Source organism: Pholis gunnellus (assembly GCF_910591455.1).
Source record: "Pholis gunnellus genome assembly, chromosome: 19".
Taxonomy (NCBI): Eukaryota; Metazoa; Chordata; class Actinopteri; order Perciformes; family Pholidae; genus Pholis; species Pholis gunnellus.
This window is the reverse complement of record NC_136546.1, coordinates 17,019,160-17,039,369: the sequence shown is the minus strand read 5'-3', so window position 1 is coordinate 17,039,369 and position 20,210 is coordinate 17,019,160. Positions and strand designations below refer to the sequence as shown.

Here is a 20,210-nt window from a genome sequence, read left to right as displayed (position 1 = left end):
CCTGTGGCAGGGCCTTAAATTACTCCATTACAGCCAATAAAAGAACTGATTCGTTTCCATTCACATGAATTCCTATGTCACCTGCTGGATCTCATTTAATACCAGTATTATTAAAAAGTCTTACGCAAAAGTATTTCTGCCTTGTGTATATTAGTTTAATAGCATTCACTGGCTGAGCTAAATACTGTAATGGAGGGATGAGTCATTGTTTTGTTGTCCATTCTGCCGGCAGGGTACCTAATAAATTAGGACGTCTGGCCTCACGCGGAGGGAAGCATGAAGGTTTATTCCCAGCTAATGAAGACACACTGATCCATGCGGTGAGCACACACACACACACACACACACTGAATAAAAGTCACACAAATGGAACATGTAATCTGTCAAAGCTGTTTTTAATAGGCGTCACATGAAGGAAAAAGGCTCCCACTGTTAATATCCTCAGTCTCGCAGTGGGCGTTTGCAAAAACACCTCGAGCACGCACACCACCGCCATCACCATCACGTGCCGACGTTAGTATTTCAACACAGTGTCAAACGTTTGTTCAGCATCAGTTACTCACAAAAACCTCAAAGACTCCCAGATCTCAGCACCGTCTGCAGAACATGGGTCCGATTTGTTAGTTAAAGTGAATTCACACACATGTTGATGGATGGGACTAGTGTGTGTGTGTGTGTGTGTGTGTAGTTTGGGTTTGGGGGGGGGGGGGCTGCTCTGCCAGCGTTATTCTTCCTGTGGTTTACCTGAGCTCGGAGTGATGGCTGAATTAGACCGCTGCATCTGCGCCCACCTGCCTATCGTTGTAAAAGGAGTCTGCAGCGACAGGCTAGCTAGCATTCAGCACTACCTGTTTATTTAAGAGGGTTTCATAGATGTCTCCTATACCAAACGTTTTCATTAATAAAAATACACCTGAATTCTCTTTATGTACAACAGAAAGGAAACATTTTCACCTGCATATTCAAGATTCATTTAATATTAGGTATAGATCTTCTGTATTAGAAATATCACTATTTTCTGAATTAAGGATCTGTGAACTAACATAATCATGATCATTTCACCCATAAATCATTGAAGTACAATATTTACATATAATACAGAGCCCATTTAATCTGAAACAATATTAAAATAAATGTTCAATAGATACAAAGGTTTCTTTTTTTAAATTCTATTTATATTTCAACCTTGTCAAGGAGTCCTTACACACTCCAAAAAATGTAAAGCCATTCTCCTCTAACAAACTACTAAGTGCAAACAATTTTTTTTTCCATATAAAAAAAACTATGATTGCAGCATCCAGCGTTGAGACAGAGGGCAACAAGAAGCCGTTTCCCCAAGTGCTTCCAAAGCGGTCTTCCAAAATATTTTGCTCGCGTTCCACAGCCATGAATTCAAAAAACAAAATGGGAAAAAGCAACAAGAAATGAAAGAAAATCTGTGCAAATACACTTTAAAGTGTGATACTACTGATTAAAATAGTCGTAGAGGAAGTGAAACGCTCCGGTTTCTCTTGAACAGGTGTCAGGTACTCGGGCTGCACAACAGATCGCCCAGGAAGTGGAAAATGAAAGAGATGTGGCTGCTGCTCCTAAACAACCCCTCATCTAATTCCCTTTTTACGTGAATACATTTTGAAGGAACAAAAATAGAGGAAACGAAATCTCCGAATTAAACCCACACAAAAAGGGTTGGGTTGAGGCATCGCCACAATGCGTACAGCATGTCTAGTCGTTAAAGATCTACAGGCACAAAGGGTTGGGTACTAGAGTTTGTTATTTTCAGACTAGACACGACTTGATATGACCATCGACGGTACAACGAGCCAGCAGATCCCTCCCATAAACCTCCTGGACGATTTAAAGCTTGCCATCTTACTTCCAATAGCACCCTTTTTTTTTATATTTTACGCCCAGACAACAGGGCGTCAACTTTCTAACCGATGGCCTGGCCAACATCGGTTGTCTCTAAAGCATGAGCAGTAACACAGAGAGAGCATCTGGATGGCTGTAGTGATGAGAATGACGGTGACACTGGAAGATCATGTGGTGTGTGTGAGACAGTATGCGGAGGAGCGCTGCAGGACCTTGGCCTTGGTCATCCCCGTCTCTGTTGCATGGAGCTGTCATTAGCAGCACCAGCACTGGGGCTATACTACTGTTCCACTGGGGGAGTTGGCTGGGTTGTTTTGAGATGATAGCAAACCCTGCGGAGAGACAGATAACACACATTGATAACAAACAAGAGTGTTAAAAAAAAAAGGCAGAATAGCGAGGCCATGAGGTTAACTGACGGAGGAAATGTGCTATTAAACCATCAGAATGCTGAGGGCTTAGTCTAAATCTCGCATGAAATAACCAAAAAAACCTTTGGCTGCACAGAGCGGCGCTAGCAGCTTCTGGATGCAGAGGGGTAAAATGCAAGTTAAGAGGTCGTCACATGACAGTGTCCTCGAGAGGCCCGTCACTCACCACTTTCCCGGGCCTAGCCCATGTGCAAACGAAACCCTCCTGACAGGCTGTTACCAGACAGTCCTCAAGGAAGATTAACACAGTGAGTCTCTCGTGAGCGATCTTCTTGCACACCAGCGGCTCGAGCAGCGGCACGTCCTCCATGCGCGGGCACAGCAGAGTGCCCAGAGTCTTAGCGGCCTCCGCTTTTGCCGTCCGTGTGACAAGCTGGTTGAGCTTGTCACTGCTCTTGCTGCTGATGTGACCCATGCTGTGGTTTCGCTTGTGGTCCTTCTCGTGGCGCTCCTTGCGCGAGTCGTGCAACGACAGAGTTGCGAACTTGCTGACGCCGGTGGCAATGAAAGCGCTGTCAATGATGCTGTTGGCCTTGGTGGTGGTGGTGGTGGTGGTGGAGGGGGCGGTGGTGGTGGCGGCGGTGGTGGTGGTCGTGGTAGTACTGCTGTTGCTGCCTGTGTGACTGTTGGGGGTGCTGCCCCCTGTTGGGTTGGAGGAGTGTGGCAAGCTGTTGGACCGAGGCAGGGTGCTGGGGAGGGAGTTCGGCGGGTTGCCACTGGTGCTACTATTGCTCGTATTGTCTTTACCATTGGTGCCACTGGGATTGGTGGCGGGTACAGTCGCAGTAGCAGTCGCAGTAGCCGTAGTAGTAGTAGTAGTAGTTGTTGTAGTAGTAGCAGTAGTAGTTTGTCCAGTGGCTGGAGGGCTTGTAGCACTCATAACGTTAGTGTGAGTCCTGGTGCGGGACAAAGGGAGGTGAGGGAAAAGAATGTCCTCCGTTAGGTCCCACAGACACAGCTGGGTGTCCTGGCCCACTGAGCCAAACCTGTAGGTGACACTAACAGGCCTACTGTCCGTAGAGTTTCTCTTAGAGAGCCGAGAGTGAGCGCTGTTCGCTCTGTCTCTGCCCACGCCGAAGTGAATCTGCTCGTGGAATTCCTCGTCACTGCCGCTGAACTCGGCCGGCGGGTCGCCGTCCTCCACGCTGGTGGTGCAGTGGTCGAACGCCACCACGCTCACCCACGACTTATGACCGTGCCCCCGCGCGATCACTCTGCAGTCCGAAAACGACCACACCGTCACCAGGTCGTCCTCCCCTCCGGCCACGATGTACCGTCCGTCCGGGCTCCAGCACACGCACAGCAAGCCGCCGAAGTAGCTCTTCATCGTTCCGTGGAGCTCGGCAGCGTCGAAGCCGAACACCCGCAGGAAGCCGTCCTGGCTCGCGCAGGCCAGGAACTTGCCGTCCGGGGAGAAGGCGAACTCGTTGAGCGCCCCTTCGCCCACCGTCCAGCGCAGCAACGGGTTGCGAGCCGACTTGCTCTTGCAGGTGTGCACGGCGTAGTTTTCGCCCTGCTTCAGGAGCTGGTAGTGAGGCGCCGTGGTGCCGCAGGTGTTCTCCACGTTGTACAAATACATGCTGCCACTGGAGTGAGCCACCAGAAACAAGCTCTCTGAACCAGGAACCCATCGCACACACGTTACTCGGGACTTGTCTATAAGTCTCTGGAGGGAGAAGGAAACAACAACAAAAACAAAGACACCGGTCAGCTAGTTATTCCAATATTTACTAATGAATGATTTATCTTCAATATCTTTGAGTTGGATCAAGCATCAGAACATCAGACGTGGAAAGGAACCCACCTCTTCATTGAAGAGTTTGCTCGTTTCCTTCTTTATCGGGTCGATGAGCTGCACCTGGCCTGCTGAGAAGCCCACCAGCAGGGAGACGCTCTCTGCTGTCGCTGTGATCGGGTTGAAGTCATGACACGTGGGCTGCGTTCCTTTGTATATCCTCTTGTCTATGGGCTTACTAAGATCAGCAGCCTAGAGCAAACACAAATGCACACAAGTGAGTCAAAACCGTTTGAAGTGTCATCCGTTTCGACACTGCTTAGAACAGACAAACAGCTGTGACTGTGGAGGCTACTAATTACTTTGTAATAACTATTAGTCAGATATGGCCTCTCCTTCATGGTGAAGCTAATACTGAACAACTGAGCGCTTGTGTTTATCTTGGAGATGTACTCAAAAAGACTTCTTGTAATTGAAGATTGACACATAAGCTATTTAAACGCCGCAGTAAAGAACAACAAGTCTGGTAATTTCCTTTGATTCTCTCAAACCACCGGGAGACAACTTACCCCAGGTCAGAATGACAGATATGGGATCGATTAAACTTATAGTCGACAGAAAAACACCACTTTTTAAAAACTCAAATCTCTTAATGCTGGAGACAAATATCCCAAGAGCACTGTGGGCTGCCCTCTACTCTGTGTTGGTGTCTACAAAGTGCCAAGTGTTCCTGGTGCATGATCATGATGTATTGTGACACACGGAGAGTCATTATCCAAAAATAGAGAGGATGATCCGCCCAGCCGGAGCATATAGGTTAACTGTTTGGTTTGTCTTTCAACAGGCGGTTGACAACTCAATTTAAATCAAACATGACATGATGAAATGCGATATATAAGCCACACCACATGACACAAGTTTAAATCCTGTTATCTGTAACAGAATGACATCAATCATTATAAAACTGAACCAACTGAAAACAATTAGCTAAACCTGTAGTATGTCTAAAAGGAAAATGATCTATAGACCCAATTAACACAATTGCTAAACTGGCAGGAATGTATCTGGCACTGAACCAGTGAAAATGTGATATTTGAAATGGCTTTATGTTTTATTGCTCCAACTCTCTTGTGGTTTATTTTAATGCATTAAAAAGGAAGCAGAGAGAAAAGTTTAAAGGATATGTTTTTAAAAAGCTGTCAGTGTCAAAGTGAGGCTGCTCTAAATTAAATAAGCAGACGTTAACATTTCAAGTGCTTCAATGATGACGATAAGCTTCCCCTATTGGCTTCCAAAAATTACACAATAATGAAACTTCTCTGACTTCCATCAGCAACAGATACTAGTTTGTGTTTACTGCGTGCTATCAGAGCTGCAACAAGGCCTTAAATGTTCGATACCATTATTCAATGACATTTTTCCTTACTTTTTTGTCAATTTGAAATATTCCAAGCGAGGAAGGGTAAAAGCAGATGCAGTCACACCGACACATTCACATTCCCGCCATCAGCAGTACAGACATCACTGTGAGGAATGTGGTTTGGCTTCATCGACTACCGAGTTATCTGGGCTCAATTAAATGTTTTATTGGACCATAATCTCACATTTTACCGCCTATATTGGCTGCAACCTAAATGTTTTCAATACACAGTAAGTACTAAATGGAATATAGCAGATTCTTATTCTGTTTCTAAACTGTTGTATTATATGCAATTGATTAAAAATATAGAAATACCTAAGTCATAACTGGTGCTGTTGTTAATAGCTAAAGTTGGCTAGCTGATCCTGACTGATGCATATTTGTTTTTGGCATATTTCAAAATAAAATACTCTGTCTTTGGCTGGAAATACAACCGGTGAGAGACCACTGGGAGCACCTGGATTTGGATAAATAGCAGCAGAGTTCCCACAGAGAGAGGCGAGGCTGCTGATTTGGGTATTTCTGTGGCTGCTTCAGGGACAATCACATCATCACCACCGTCACAGTCACCATCCCTGCTAAACAAGACCCAACGTGGCCTCTTGCTGCAATGACATCACTCACTTTGAGCCAACCAAACAAGAGGATCATATTGTATTATTACATCACACCCAAACCCCTGACAATGGAGTGCACACATCATTACATCACGGATAACAAACACCCCCTCACTGCCATTCTCCAAACACAGCTCGAACACTTAGTTCCGTGATAGAAAAACACCAAAGTTGACCCTGCTGGTGAGCACTGTTGACAACTTGTCACCCGTATGTCGCTTCACAAGAACGAGGATAAACAAACACCTCTCACGGCATGACGAGACGGGGCTTTCCCCAAAGTGATCCACTTCACTTTAAAATATAATGTCACGGCGTACCGCTCAAAACAAACTTTGAAGCGCACACAAGTCCCAACGAGGCAAAAAACATCCACTGTGGCGATGTTAGCTTAAGAATGCTAATTAGCCCCTAACTTAGCTAAGGTCTGCAACATGGCCTTGTCTTGACAACCTGCGCACTTCAATGACAGAAGCTCAGAGAGTTGACAGCCAGGGTGCAACACGTCTGAAGACGCCGAACGGGCAGCTCCCGGACAGCGCGGGCGTCGTCGCCGCAACTCAATATTGTTTACCTTTCTCACGCCTTTGTAGATATAAAAGTACAGTTCCCGGCCCACATTGAAACAGATCCTGTCGCCGTTGCCGGACTGGTCGTTTACGTTGACGAAGGAGACCTTGACGGGGTTGGAGCCCTGCGAGTTGAAAGGCACCCTGTTCGGGCGGCTGTATTCGGAGTGAGTGAGGAGTTTGTAGACACCTTCTCGTGTGGTGAATTGAGTTTTAATTTCGTTCATCTCCTTCCCTCCTCCCTCCGCCGCCATCTTGGAAATTGGCGTTCATCCTTGTCCGAGCCCCGGATGTCACCGACTGCGCATGCGTTGAACCGTTGGCCCCTGCAGCCATGCGTACGGAGAAGTATATAGTCATGTGAGGTAAACCTAGAAAAATAAACAGATCGTATTATGAGTGTAGAAACCGGCCTCACACACACTAACCCGCACCAAATAGACTAATTATGTATAAATAATACACCTTATTGACAAATTGTATCTATTTAATGACGTTTCTTACTAAATACAGCCAAAAACTAAGCAGCTGGATGATTATTTGAATGCTGGATGTTAACAACGCAGATACAATTAAATTAAAGGGCAATATAAAGTCACAGTTAGATGGAACATTTAAACAAGTTGCTATTCTAATTTTAAGGCAAGCAACACTTCTGTTGAATATGTTAGAAATTATTTAGGCTATTTCTCTTTACCCAAGGATAAAACTGGGAGGGGGGGAACATCCTTTGTATGATCAAAATACAAAAAAGAAATAGTTTAGTATACTATTGCCGAAATAAAGACATTTTTGTAGACACAGAAGACACAAAGTTATCATATCTTGGACCCAGACTGAGATTGACTTTGCTGTAAATAAATAATTAAATAAGGATATCGGATTATGGACATTAAAGGATATACACCGCCACCATCCAGCTCTAAATTCCAGGAACATCCCTTCCTGTATCAATGCTCAAATCACACAGACACCATCTTATTCTGGCAAACTATTTAAACTATGAGGAATCGGGCTCTCCCCTTCAGAAAATATTGGATATGTGCTTGCATCAGTTCTCCATGTTTCTCAGTAGCATGAGCTGCTTCTAGTAGTGTGGAAACATTTTGATTACGTAACAGATCTGTAGCAGATGAAATACACTGCCATCCACTGGTCAGCTGAAGAAACTCACACCCACACTGGACCGGAGAATTCTAGTCTACTACCTTATACAATGTTGTATTTACTGTGTAGTCCCACGTTTAAAAACCTGGTCTATGAGTTGTTTATGGTATATTGAAAATGCTATGGGGAGTAATGGTGAGCCTGCACCTTTTCCCTTCTCTTGTGGCTCTGATAGCTCTCGTCAACACACTGTTTTGTCAATTTGATAATCATTATTATGTGTAATTACTATTCCCTGTGGCGCATCCCATGGATTCCCTAAGCCATGTACCACCTGTGCAAGAAGTTAGTTTTGATTCGCGTTTCATTTTATCAATCAAACTATTCTCGTCATGTTTCCTTCAACCGAGAAATACTGCTAAAACATAAAATCAAATCAATATAATGAATGACAGTGAATGTAATTTATTTGAGCAGCTCTCAGTACATTTTACAATAGATTTCAAAATTAGCCACAATGCATGTTTGTTAAAACTCGGGACAGGGCCTACATTGCGGAACTTATGAATCCTAAATCCCCTAAATTATGTTTTTGGTTGTCAGACCGCTTCTCCCAAAAAAATCAAAGTTTGCATAGTAGCCAATAATAGCCAATAAACGCATCATGTTAAGGTGGCTGATTCTGTTTCCAAAGTCTATCTGGTGAAGAAAGGCCACAGGTTGTGGCTGAAAGCTCTGGAAATTGCATTGTGTTTTTGTTTTTTTACTGTGAAACCTTTGAGATTCACTCCAATCTTGCGTGCCAAAAAAAGAAATGGGCCTGCTGTCCACAGGAAGCCCTGTGGTATGTCAGTGTGTGGCACCTCGATAGCAGCTGATAGCAAAATCACTGCACAGCTGTGACGCTTACAGGGGGTATGGGGCCTAAGAGCTAGACAAGCTATCAGGAAAGCGCTCGATTTGAGTGACAGGCACCCCTTGTGACTCTGAAGCCCTACAAGGGCACATAAACTTTAGGGCTCTGGTGTCTCACTCACCAACCTCCCCCTTCCCGTCCCGGCCTTTCCTCAACTCCCCCCTTACCGTAGTGAACGTATCTTCTGGAAGCTTCTGAATGGAAGCTTCGAGAAACCCCCCCCTAAAGTATAAAAAGACACCGGCGTGTCGTGGGGTTCAGTTGAACACACCAATAGAGACATACTGCCTACGGGAGAAGCAGCAAAGCACACACTTGGAGCTCTTCAAGTAGAGAAGACCGGCTCAGTGATACATTTGAAGACTATCATCAAGAGGCAACTGAAAGAACATATTCTATTCAAGGTAAGACTGAAGATGAAAGTTTATATCATATTAATTTGGTTGCTTTAATGGTAGGAGCACGGGCAGAGGAGGAAAAATACATGCTGCAAATTAACTAACAGAATTGCCCAAATATAAAGTTATAATAAAATATAAAGTCAGTTCTTTTCTAGTGTGGCAGAATGGCCCCTTTAGCATTAGTATCGTGTTGAGGCTGTAACATGCAAGGAACACATGGCAAGCAGGGTGACCCTGGGTGTGAAAGTAATGGCGGATGAGCAGGAAAAACCGGCTGGCACAAAGAGCAGATACTGCAGTTTCACATCTTAGTGCAGAAAAGTATCAAAAACATCGCAAAAGTAGGGGCATTGTTTGAATGCAATGAAATCACAAAGATTCCAACTTTGTATGGTCTGTTTTATTCATGAATACAAAAGGAACTGAATAAATGTTCCTACCAGGCAGATTTATTTTGTTTTGACAACAAATACCTCACTGATGAGAAAAGATAACAGCTGCTCTACAGTTAAAACCAGATTGTCTTCCACCTTTGAATTTCTAGCTGCTGTTCCTTCCTTTAACTTAAAGGTGTTAAGTGACACATGGTGAAGGCTTTGGGGGTTGGGCAAAGCATCCCAACTCCACCCATTTAGCAAATGGCTTTGATTGACAGAAGGAACATGTGTTCGTCTACCATCTGCAATAGCTGACCTCATGCCACGAGGCTGCCTTTAACAGGGTGAAGAAAGAGAGTTCAAATGTAACAGCAGGAGATTAGTTTTGAGATATCTAACTTTTATTTCTGAGCAAACTTGTATATCTAAGCACAAGAAGCATAAATATGAAAAATAACGTGCTTTCTTTCAGATGCCTGCCGCTGGAAACGTTATGGAGGAGGAGGCGGAGACGTTTGCCTTCCAGGCTGAGATCGCTCAGCTGATGTCCCTGATCATCAACACCTTCTACTCAAACAAAGAGATCTTCCTTAGAGAGCTTATCTCCAACTCCTCAGATGTAAATAAAAATCATAACTTTATCATATATGTTCCTTTGCTTTTGCACATGTAAGCAGCTCTCACATGTGTGCAAACATCACTATTTTAACAAGCTTATCCCTTCCTCACAGGCCTTGGACAAAATCAGATATGAGAGCTTGACAGACCCCAGCAAACTTGAGTCCTGCAAGGACCTGAAGATCGAAATCACGCCCGACCTGCACGCTCGCACCCTGACCATGGTTGACACCGGTATCGGCATGACCAAGGCTGACCTGATCAACAATCTGGGAACAATCGCCAAGTCTGGCACCAAGGCTTTCATGGAGGCTCTACAGGCCGGAGCCGACATCTCCATGATCGGTCAGTTTGGTGTGGGTTTCTACTCTGCCTACCTCGTGGCTGAGCGGGTGACGGTGATAACCAAGCACAATGACGACGAGCAGTACATTTGGCAGTCTGCGGCTGGCGGCTCATTCACAGTCAAACCTGACACTGGTGAGTTTCCTCATTGATATAATATTCAATATTGTGCATTATGAATATGATTTGGCTCTGTGCTCATCATTGGTTTTATTGCTACCATTAGGAGAGTCCATCGGCAGAGGCACCAAAGTGATCCTTCACCTCAAAGATGATCAGACAGAATACTGTGAGGAGAAGCGTGTCAAGGAAGTTGTGAAGAAGCACTCACAGTTCATTGGCTACCCTATTACACTTTATGTAAGTACCATTAGCAAACCTAATAATAACCAATGATATTGACATGCTTAGACAAACCAATTCCTAAACCACCAACTCTTTCCACATATTCAGGTGGAGAAAACAAGGGAGAAGGAAGTGGACCTTGAAGAGGGAGAAAAGGAAGAGGAAGTTGACAAAGATGCAGCTGAGAAGGACAAACCTAAGATTGAGGATGTGGGCTCCGACGAAGATGAGGACACAAAGGAGAGCAAGAACAAGAGGAAGAAGAAGGTCAAGGAGAAGTACATAGATGCCCAGGAGCTGAACAAGACCAAGCCAATCTGGACCCGTAACCCTGATGACATCACCAACGACGAGTATGGAGAGTTCTACAAGAGTCTCACCAACGATTGGGAGGACCACCTCGCTGTCAAGGTGAGCTGAGTCTAATGACGATAAACATGCCGAAAGGTGCCACCTAACTACCTCTTTGCAAACCTGTTCATGGCTTCATGTGATGTTTTTCAAGCTGATAAATTCACACTTCATTGTTGTCTCTTGCAGCATTTCTCAGTGGAGGGTCAGCTGGAGTTCCGTGCCTTGCTCTTTGTACCCAGAAGGGCGTCTTTCGACCTCTTTGAGAACAAGAAGAAGAAGAACAACATCAAGCTGTACGTGCGCAGAGTCTTCATCATGGACAACTGTGATGAGCTCATCCCTGAGTACCTCAGTGAGTAACATAAGTGACACATTACTAATCATTCACATACAATTTCTTGGATACATATAAAGATATGTATGGCTTTGAGATTCTGCATGCTAATTGTTAGTGAGATTATTTTGTTTATAATATTTTAAGTCTGTCTGGCTTTGGAAGGCTAAGCACTCGTTATCGTCTCTATTCAGATTTCATCAAGGGTGTGGTGGACTCTGAGGATCTGCCCCTGAACATCTCCAGAGAGATGCTGCAGCAGAGCAAGATCCTGAAAGTCATCCGCAAGAACCTGGTCAAGAAGTGCCTGGAACTCTTCACCGAGCTGGCTGAGGACAAGGACAACTACAAAAAGTGCTACGAGCAGTTCTCCAAGAACATCAAGGTAGGTTGATCCATTTGAATTTATGCATTTAACTCTAACCCTTCAGATAGAGAGTCTGAGGTTTTGCATGTTTAACATAATGTTGAATATTTGTAACACACCTTTTCCTGTTTCAGCTTGGCATCCATGAAGACTCTCAGAACAGGAAGAAGCTGTCTGAGATGCTGCGCTACTACACCTCAACCTCTGGAGATGAGACGGTTTCCCTGAAAGACTATGTTTCACGCATGAAGGACACCCAGAAACATATCTACTACATCACAGGTTAGCAACTCAACTCGCTCCTTTTCTTTTTACAATTTTGCTTCGAACTTTCCTCAAACGGGATTTAGTAACAAGCGTATTGATTCGATGAATTTACATTAACTTCCACAGGTGAGACTAAAGACCAGGTGGCTAACTCCTCGTTCGTGGAGCGCCTTCGCAAAGCCGGCCTCGAGGTCATTTACATGATCGAGCCCATTGATGAGTACTGTGTCCAGCAGCTGAAGGAGTATGATGGCAAGAACCTGGTTTCAGTGACCAAGGAAGCACTGGAGCTGCCTGAGGACGAAGAAAACCTGAAGAAGCATGAGGATCTCAAAAATAAATTTGAAAACATTTGCAAGATCATGAAGGACATCCTCGACAAGAAGATTGAAAAGGTGAAGAAAACATAATCTAATCTATCTTAATGTTGCAGTAAAATTGTGCTAATATAGAATGGCCAATTTTGTTTGACCATGACCATAATAGAACATTTTATTATTGACAGGTCTCAGTCTCCAACCGCCTGGTCTCTTCCCCCTGCTGCATCGTCACCAGCACCTACGGCTGGACGGCCAACATGGAGAGGATCATGAAGTCTCAGGCCCTGAGAGATAACTCCACCATGGGCTACATGACGGCCAAGAAGCACCTTGAGATCAACCCTCTGCATCCAATCGTTGAGACCTTGAGGGTGAAGGCAGAGGCCGACAAGAACGACAAGGCCGTGAAAGACCTGGTCATCCTCCTGTTCGAGACTGCCCTGCTCTCTTCAGGATTCACACTGGATGACCCCCAGACCCACTCCAACCGCATCTACAGAATGATCAAGCTGGGTCTTGGTAAGTTTTCTTTTTCTCAGGAATTAGTCTGCTTATTAAATGCCTCCATTTAAAAAGTGGCTTTGGTTGCTAATGAATGCATTCTCATTCACAGGCATCGATGACGATGATTCTGCAGTCGAGGACCTCATTCAGCCTGCTGAAGAGGACATGCCAGTCTTGGAAGGAGATGATGACACATCAAGAATGGAGGAAGTTGACTAAAATACTGAGAAGACTCTTTCCTGCTTTCTTAAATATTATTTTTATAATTATGTTGCTTCTTCAAATAGACATGTCACTCTAACACAACTCTCCTTTCTTAAACAGTACAATAGAACTTAATAAGTAATGTAATTAATGTAGGCCACAGTGTGGCTTTGGCTACCAAGCTGCTTTTATACAACTGCTGACAACCATTAAGAGAGTAATATGAAGTCACTGGGAATTTTGACTTATGTCTCTTTTTGTAATAACTGCATTTTTTTATGAAACGCATTCAAATTTGTAATAAAAAATATTTAGAAATAAGACCTGCAATCTTGCCTACTTGAATCCATTACATGTTCAATTTCATTCCTTTTTGTTTTGGTTCCTATACTGGTTGAAAAGCGACACAGATGAAGTAACTAAACGTTTACTTTTATTTGATTCGACGTTCTGGAATTTTCAGTGAACATGGTTCATTTGAGGTCTCCTGCTCCTCCTCGCCCCGTCTCATCCGTCCCCCCCCCCCCCCCCCCCCCCTCCTAAACTCCCTTAGTCCCGCCTCCTCCACCAAAGAATGGACAGAAGCGGGTGCCCACATCATAATTGACAGCCCACTGGACCTGTCAGCGAACACCACCCACCGAGCTGTAGCGAGGAAGGTTCCAGACGGTTCTGGAAGGCTCAGGACTGGATTTCTCGAACGCTCGGTGAAGGTAGAAAAGCTGCACAGATAGCCGGTCCGCTGCAAACACCCCACTATACAGCCGGTCTGTCTACGACTGCTACGACCTCCACACGCCTCACTCCGGGGTTTGCGTTACACTGAGGACCAGGTAAATACATTATATATCTTTATAAAATAATAAAAAAAATACTACAGGATGCCAACTGATAAAATACAAAATGACACACTTTGACATGCATGGGTCATATTACCTAATATTAGCTTTGTCTTTATATAATGTTAGTTTCACTGCTATTTTGTAATAAGATGATAATATAAACATATTCTCACATGCCTGCATGTAAATGTGACTGTGATTAAATCTAGTTCATGCACATCTTGTTACAATCAGCTGATAACAATATAATAAGCATAGGCCTATCATTGGATTTTACAGTGAGGTTTGCAGCAGTAGTGACAAAGTAATTTTCTTGGCATGTCAGCGTTATTTGCAGGCGTCAAAACTTTCTTTTCCAACCTAATTTTGGCAGCTCACGTTAATCCCGCCCACATTACCTGTGCCTCGCTCAAAACTGGAGCGATACCAGTCAGCGCATTGATGCGCTTGTCAAGGCAGGAATTATGTTAAACAGGCGAAGAATCGAATGAACCCGAATCAGATTTACTCAATTGAGAGATTGTTTTTCACAGTGCAAGCTCACTGGAGTAAAGGACGATGCTTCACTGAACCTCCTCGGATGGGAGAAGAGGAGGAGATTTGGATTCCTGTGGAACCTGCTGGAGAGTTCATTTCGCCTCTGGTACCTTCTAGAAACTCGCAATTCACCCGGGAAGCCGGCAGGTGGAGACACTTGTACTGGTACTGATATGTAATCATCAGCCACGCGCGTCTCTCTGATCAACCAGAAACCAATCAATATTAATACACTGTCATGATCTGTCTACATTGGTGGACTGAATTGAGATCTGGGTTGTGTTACCTAATAGTTTCAGACTATCCAGATAAAAAAAAAAAATCGAAGTAACTTTCTGCACTCTCTTCTCACACCTCGCAGGTGGATTTTGTCTGATTTGCCAAATATGGATTATAGGCAGGTGGAGTGCTGATCAGAGCTGGACAGTCTGTCAAACCACCTGCCCGCACAACTGATGCATGCTTATACTAACTCAGCATACTGATGCACACCTCCACTGATGTTAACCAAAGTGATTAGTCAGTGTAGGCCTACTGACAGGTGATGGTCAATGTTAATGGGTAACGTAACAGCCGTGTAATACATCCTCGGATTGTGTCAGAGGTATTGATTCAACTATATATGAGGTGGTTTTGTGGTGGTGTTGATACGATTCTATTAAGATAAGATACGATCATCTTTTGTTAGTCCCACATCGGGGACATTTGCAGGATTACAGCAGCAGAGTGGACAGTGCAAATGAACAAGAGACAGTAAAAAAAAATAACGAGTATAATAAACAAGTAATCACACAGTAAAAGTATTATAAATAAGTACAAGATAATATAATTGGATTGAATGGTTGTTTACAGTGGATACATTGCTTTGATATTGCTCATACATGAATAAATGAATGAAGAATTGATCCGTTTCTTGGTATGTTTGGTCTACTGGGAGCGGTCGACTAAAGCAGTAGATTCTACCTTAGATAGGAAGGTTTAACTTGAATTACTTGCACATTACCCAAGGGTGATTGGCAGTGCTGTGGTTGTTGTAGGTGTGACAGCGTAATGACTCACTGTGCTGCAGCTGATCCACAGACCAATGAACACACAGATCCACAACATGCCTGTGTAACTGCAAAACAGATACATGAGAACAAGTGCCAGTTTATAGGAAATACATTTTATTTTGTGTGTGTGCATGTGTAATCCATGATATAGGCATCATCTAACAATAGTCATTTGTCCTCTCTGCTTAGATGCCGGAATCACACGACCAAACAATGGAGGAGGAGGCGGAGACGTTTGCCTTCCAGGCTGAGATCGCTCAGCTGATGTCCCTGATCATCAACACCTTCTACTCAAACAAAGAGATCTTCCTTAGAGAGCTTATCTCCAACTCCTCAGATGTAAGTTTGTCACAGTATTAGCCTAAAGCTGTTTCCTTAAGCTCATGGTTTGTCTAAGATGTTTATTGAGCTTGTTTTAAGTGTTGTACGCTTTGGCTATAACACATGCTGATGATCAAGCACCTGACAAATCCCCCCCCCCCCCCCCCCCAGGCCCTGGACAAAATCCGCTACGAGAGTCTCACTGACCCCACCAAACTGGATGATGGCAAAGAGCTTAAAATCGAAGTAATTCCCAACAAAGAGGAACGCACCTTGACCCTGATTGACACCGGTATCGGCATGACCAAGGCCGACCTGATCAACAATCTGGGAACGATCGCCAAGTCCGGCACCAAGGCTTTCATGGAGGCTCTGCAGGCCGGAGCCGACATCTCCATGATCGGTCAGTTTGGTGTGGGTTTCTACTCTGCCTACCTCGTGGCTGAGCGGGTGACGGTGATAACCAAGCACAATGACGACGAGCAGTACGCCTGGGAATCCTCTGCTGGAGGCTCCTTTACAGTGAAAGTGGACAACTGTAAGTAATATAAAGGCCATTGTTTTCTTTGCTATTTAACAATTCAGTGTTATTGATGAAGCGCTACCTATCGGAGGAGGAGGAGGGTTCTCTCTAACTCTAACTGACCCATCCTTTTCCCCATACAGCCGAGCCCATTGGGCGTGGCACCAGGGTGATCCTGCACTTGAAAGAAGACCAGATAGAATACATTGAGGAGCGTAGAATCAAAGAGATTGTGAAAAAGCACTCGCAGTTTATTGGCTATCCCATCACGCTCTTTGTAAGTACTCATTTAAGTTGGGTAAATGAAGTAATACAAAAACCACGGCCAGTGACTTGAGTCCCATTTTTGTTCAGGTGGAGAAAGAACGAGACAAGGAGGTGAGTGACGACGAGGCGGAGGAGGAGGAAGAGGTGAAGGAGAAGGAGAAGGACGAAGAAGAGGACGAGGACAAGCCCGAGATTGAGGACGTTGGGTCGGATGAGGAGCACGACCACAACAAATGTTCAGACAAAAAGAAGAAGAAGAAGAAGATCAAGGAGAAGTACATCGACCAGGAAGAGCTGAACAAGACCAAACCTCTGTGGACCCGCAACCCCGACGACATCACTAATGAGGAGTATGGAGAGTTCTACAAGAGCCTGACCAATGACTGGGAAGACCACCTTGCTGTCAAGGTGGGTCTCTTAATCATTTCTTTGTCCATATCAAACTTATATCATAATCGACCCTATAACTGACCTGATCAACCCTCTTTCTCACAGCACTTTTCAGTGGAGGGTCAGCTGGAATTCCGCGCGCTGCTCTTTGTGCCTCGCCGCGCTCCCTTCGACCTCTTTGAGAACAAGAAGAAGAAGAACAATATCAAGCTGTACGTGCGCAGGGTCTTCATCATGGACAACTGCGACGAGCTCATCCCTGAGTACCTCAGTGAGTATCGACCCAAATGTTGAATTACTGGCATGTGCAATTTGTTCAGAATCAAATAAACGGCTTGTATATTTCAAATCACAAATGTATCATCTTAGAAATTTGAATATATTGCTGATCAGGTTGTTTTTATATCCATCCTATTCAGATTTCATCAAGGGTGTGGTGGACTCTGAAGATCTGCCCCTGAACATCTCCAGAGAGATGCTGCAGCAGAGCAAGATCCTGAAAGTCATCCGCAAGAACCTGGTCAAGAAGTGCCTGGAACTCTTCACCGAGCTGGCCGAGGACAACGACAACTACAAGAAGTACTACGAGCAGTTCTCCAAGAACATCAAGGTTCGTGTCCTCATCCTGCAGACACCTTGTGTTAAACCCTCGCTTTGATACTTTGTTAAGCCTGACAGACGTAATCTGAATTTTAGCCAGATAGAGGTAATGTTTGCTGAGAGTGCAGAAATGAACAGTTTATGATTACCGTTTGTTCCTCTGACCTTGTATGCACCGGCCATCTGTCTGATCCTTTGGCCATATTGTCCTAATGAAAAGCTGCTTTGAGGCTTGTTTGGTGCTCCATACTCTCCTCTGCTGTTTAAATGGAGGCACTCTGGTCAATTACAATCAATGGCTACACCTTGGGGACCAATACTAGGGCTATATCTTTAACACTGATACTGCAGCTTATCCTTCAAATGCATCTTTTACTGACATTTAGTTTTATTCGTCTCTCAGCTTGGCATCCACGAGGATTCTCAAAACAAAAAGCGTCTGTCTGAGCTGCTGCGATACTACACCTCAGCTTCTGGGGACGAGGTGGTGTCCTTGAAGGACTATGTTACACGCATGAAGGACAACCAGAAACACATTTACTACATCACTGGTGAGGACGCCCTTCATTCATGAACTGTTCACGTTAATTAAAAAGCATTTGAGAATCGGGCAGACTGAGTTAATTAATGTGATATTAGAGACCTGCATGACAACGTTGCTCTGTATTTCAGGTGAGACCAAAGACCAGGTGGCTAACTCCGCGTTCGTGGAGCGCCTTCGCCAAGCCGGCCTCGAGGTCATTTACATGATCGAGCCCATCGACGAGTACTGTGTCCAGCAGCTGAAGGAGTTTGAGGGCAAGAACCTGGTTTCGGTGACCAAGGAAGGCCTGGAGCTGCCTGAGGACGAGGACGAGAAGAAGAAGCAGGAGGAGAAGAAGGCTCAGTTTGAGAGCTTGTGCAAGATAATGAAGGACATCTTGGAGAAGAAGGTGGAGAAGGTAAGAAGATTAAAACAACCCACGAGGTGTTGTATAACTTAATATTGTTTAATCCACTGTTGCGCAATTAAGGCAGAAAATGATCAATTATTGTTTACCTCCACAGGTCTCAGTCTCCAACCGCCTGGTCACTTCCCCCTGCTGCATCGTCACCAGCACCTACGGCTGGACGGCCAACATGGAGAGGATCATGAAGGCCCAGGCTCTGAGGGACAACTCCACCATGGGCTACATGGCTGCTAAGAAGCACCTTGAGATCAACCCTGACCACCCCATCGTGGAGACCCTGAGGCAGAAGGCAGAGTCCGACAAGAACGACAAGTCTGTGAAGGACCTGGTCATCCTGCTCTTCGAGACGGCCCTGCTCTCTTCAGGGTTCACCCTGGATGAACCGCAGACCCACTCCAACCGCATCTACAGAATGATCAAGCTGGGTCTTGGTGAGTATCTGTGTCCGGTGACGCAATCTAAAGCTTCCATGACATTTTTATCGATACTTCTTGCACATTTATGAGCTGTAAATTATTGCAGTGAGATACTTTTACTGTGCAACACGTCTGGCAATAATGGTTTAAAATATATAATGGCTTCCTTCCTATTTTTTAAAGGTATTGATGAAGATGATCTGACACCAGAGGAAGTCACCTGTGCTCCCATTGAGGACATGCCCCCTCTTGAAGGGGACGATGACGACACATCCAGGATGGAGGAGGTGGACTAGGCCTGTTTCTACAGCCTGCTGGTGTTCAGAAGTAGTGTTATATAAAAGTTATAGATTAATGTTGTAAATCTGCCTGGGAATACTCTACCCTCAACCCTCTTTTTGACCAAATTCACTTATATCCCCTTGCATTTACCGGATGCAGTTCAGATTCATTCCTTTAGAACTTTATTTTTTAAGTTGTCACTTTTTGTAACTTGGGTTTTATCAATGCATTTGTTTTGTATTTATACACATTCCAATGTCCTTTGTGTCCTTACTGTAACTGTAAATAAATCAAAATTGATACTGTTATTTCAAATGGGTTGGACCCAAAAATAAAGGTTAACCGTGTTAACAAGAACCTCACTGATTCTCTGAGAAGTTTAGAGCACGGAGAGGGTGCAAAAACAATTCATAAGGGTACAAGAAGTTACAGCCAGTGGCAGGAAATAGGTATACATTCATTTAAATCTGTGGAGTGAAATCAGCATTGTGTGTATGAACCTAACTCGCATGTGACGTAGCCATTAGCTCTCTACTACAGCAGCTGATATGTGTTGCCATTGAGTGTCGGTCTTCCTCACCGCCTCAAATGTATTTATCTAAGTTCATAACAAACATATCAATGCATTGCTGGAAGGAATGAAAATAACAGAAATAATTGCGTGTCCTCAAGGCTTTCAGGTAACATGACAGGATGTGCACTATGAGCTCGTGAAATGGAGCATTTGCACTCTAAATTGAGCAGCGATCTCAGGGTTGACTCCACACACAGGACTAATGAACAGGATTACAAAGGAGTGTTCAAGGACATGAAGTAGCTCATGAAACAAATGTCACAATACTGATGCTTTTTTCTTCAGATTGTAGCCATAGGGACATGGATCTTGTCAACAACTTGAACTGAATCAAAATAATCTCTAGAGGAGGA

At 44.4% G+C, this 20,210-nt stretch overlaps 3 protein-coding genes across 5 annotated transcripts; 2 read left to right on the top strand and 1 right to left on the bottom strand.

Moving 5' to 3' along the window:
- Positions 1 to 378: 378 nt before the first annotated feature.
- On the bottom strand, positions 379 to 6,906 carry wdr20b (WD repeat domain 20b). Its single transcript, XM_079180081.1, has 4 exons — positions 6,650 to 6,906; positions 4,108 to 4,290; positions 2,470 to 3,969; positions 379 to 2,204 (listed from the first exon to the last, which is right to left on the bottom strand). Exons 1-4 carry the CDS (start codon positions 6,896 to 6,898, stop codon positions 2,148 to 2,150), a joined length of 1,989 nt encoding a protein of 662 aa, XP_079036207.1. The 5' UTR covers positions 6,899 to 6,906; the 3' UTR covers positions 379 to 2,147.
- A 2,032-nt stretch (positions 6,907 to 8,938) lies between these two features.
- On the top strand, positions 8,939 to 13,426 carry hsp90aa1.1 (heat shock protein 90, alpha (cytosolic), class A member 1, tandem duplicate 1). The gene is made up of 11 exons (XM_079180621.1): positions 8,939 to 9,071; positions 9,918 to 10,064; positions 10,177 to 10,543; positions 10,635 to 10,768; positions 10,862 to 11,164; positions 11,294 to 11,459; positions 11,636 to 11,826; positions 11,943 to 12,090; positions 12,202 to 12,470; positions 12,581 to 12,914; positions 13,009 to 13,426. The coding sequence occupies exons 2-11, from the start codon at positions 9,918 to 9,920 to the stop codon at positions 13,116 to 13,118; spliced, it is 2,169 nt and encodes a 722-aa protein (XP_079036747.1). The 5' UTR covers positions 8,939 to 9,071; the 3' UTR covers positions 13,119 to 13,426.
- A 379-nt stretch (positions 13,427 to 13,805) lies between these two features.
- Positions 13,806 to 19,626, top strand: LOC306711763 (heat shock protein HSP 90-alpha). Of its 3 annotated transcripts, XM_079180796.1 has the most exons (12): positions 13,832 to 13,936; positions 14,479 to 14,588; positions 15,724 to 15,873; positions 16,027 to 16,393; positions 16,522 to 16,655; positions 16,733 to 17,053; positions 17,141 to 17,306; positions 17,455 to 17,645; positions 18,039 to 18,186; positions 18,308 to 18,576; positions 18,683 to 19,016; positions 19,185 to 19,626. In XM_079180796.1, exons 2-12 carry the CDS (start codon positions 14,526 to 14,528, stop codon positions 19,295 to 19,297), a joined length of 2,256 nt encoding a protein of 751 aa, XP_079036922.1. In that variant the 5' UTR covers positions 13,832 to 13,936; positions 14,479 to 14,525; the 3' UTR covers positions 19,298 to 19,626. The 3 variants fall into 3 exon arrangements, with proteins under 3 accessions (XP_079036923.1, XP_079036922.1, XP_079036921.1); XM_079180797.1 differs by lacking the exon at positions 14,479 to 14,588 and having other exon boundaries at positions 13,806 to 13,936; XM_079180795.1 differs by lacking the exon at positions 13,832 to 13,936 and having other exon boundaries at positions 13,965 to 14,588.
- The last annotated feature ends 584 nt before the right edge of the window (positions 19,627 to 20,210 follow it).

Coding starts and splice junctions, on each gene's coding strand:
- wdr20b (XM_079180081.1), bottom strand. CDS start 6,898: ATGGCGGCGGAGGGAGGAGGGAAGGAGATGAACGAAATTAAAACTCAA. Junction 4,291..6,649: donor TCTACAAAGGCGTGAGAAAG/GTAAACAATATT, acceptor TGTTTGCTCTAG/GCTGCTGATCTTAGTAAGCC. Junction 2,205..2,469: donor GGGCTAGGCCCGGGAAAGTG/GTGAGTGACGGG, acceptor GTCTCTCCGCAG/GGTTTGCTATCATCTCAAAA.
- hsp90aa1.1 (XM_079180621.1), top strand. CDS start 9,918: ATGCCTGCCGCTGGAAACGTTATGGAGGAGGAGGCGGAGACGTTTGCC. Junction 12,091..12,201: donor ACATATCTACTACATCACAG/GTTAGCAACTCA, acceptor TAACTTCCACAG/GTGAGACTAAAGACCAGGTG. Junction 12,915..13,008: donor AATGATCAAGCTGGGTCTTG/GTAAGTTTTCTT, acceptor TCTCATTCACAG/GCATCGATGACGATGATTCT.
- LOC306711763 (XM_079180795.1), top strand. CDS start 14,433: ATGAACCCGAATCAGATTTACTCAATTGAGAGATTGTTTTTCACAGTG. Junction 14,589..15,723: donor GAGAGTTCATTTCGCCTCTG/GTACCTTCTAGA, acceptor CTCTCTGCTTAG/ATGCCGGAATCACACGACCA. Junction 18,187..18,307: donor ACACATTTACTACATCACTG/GTGAGGACGCCC, acceptor TCTGTATTTCAG/GTGAGACCAAAGACCAGGTG.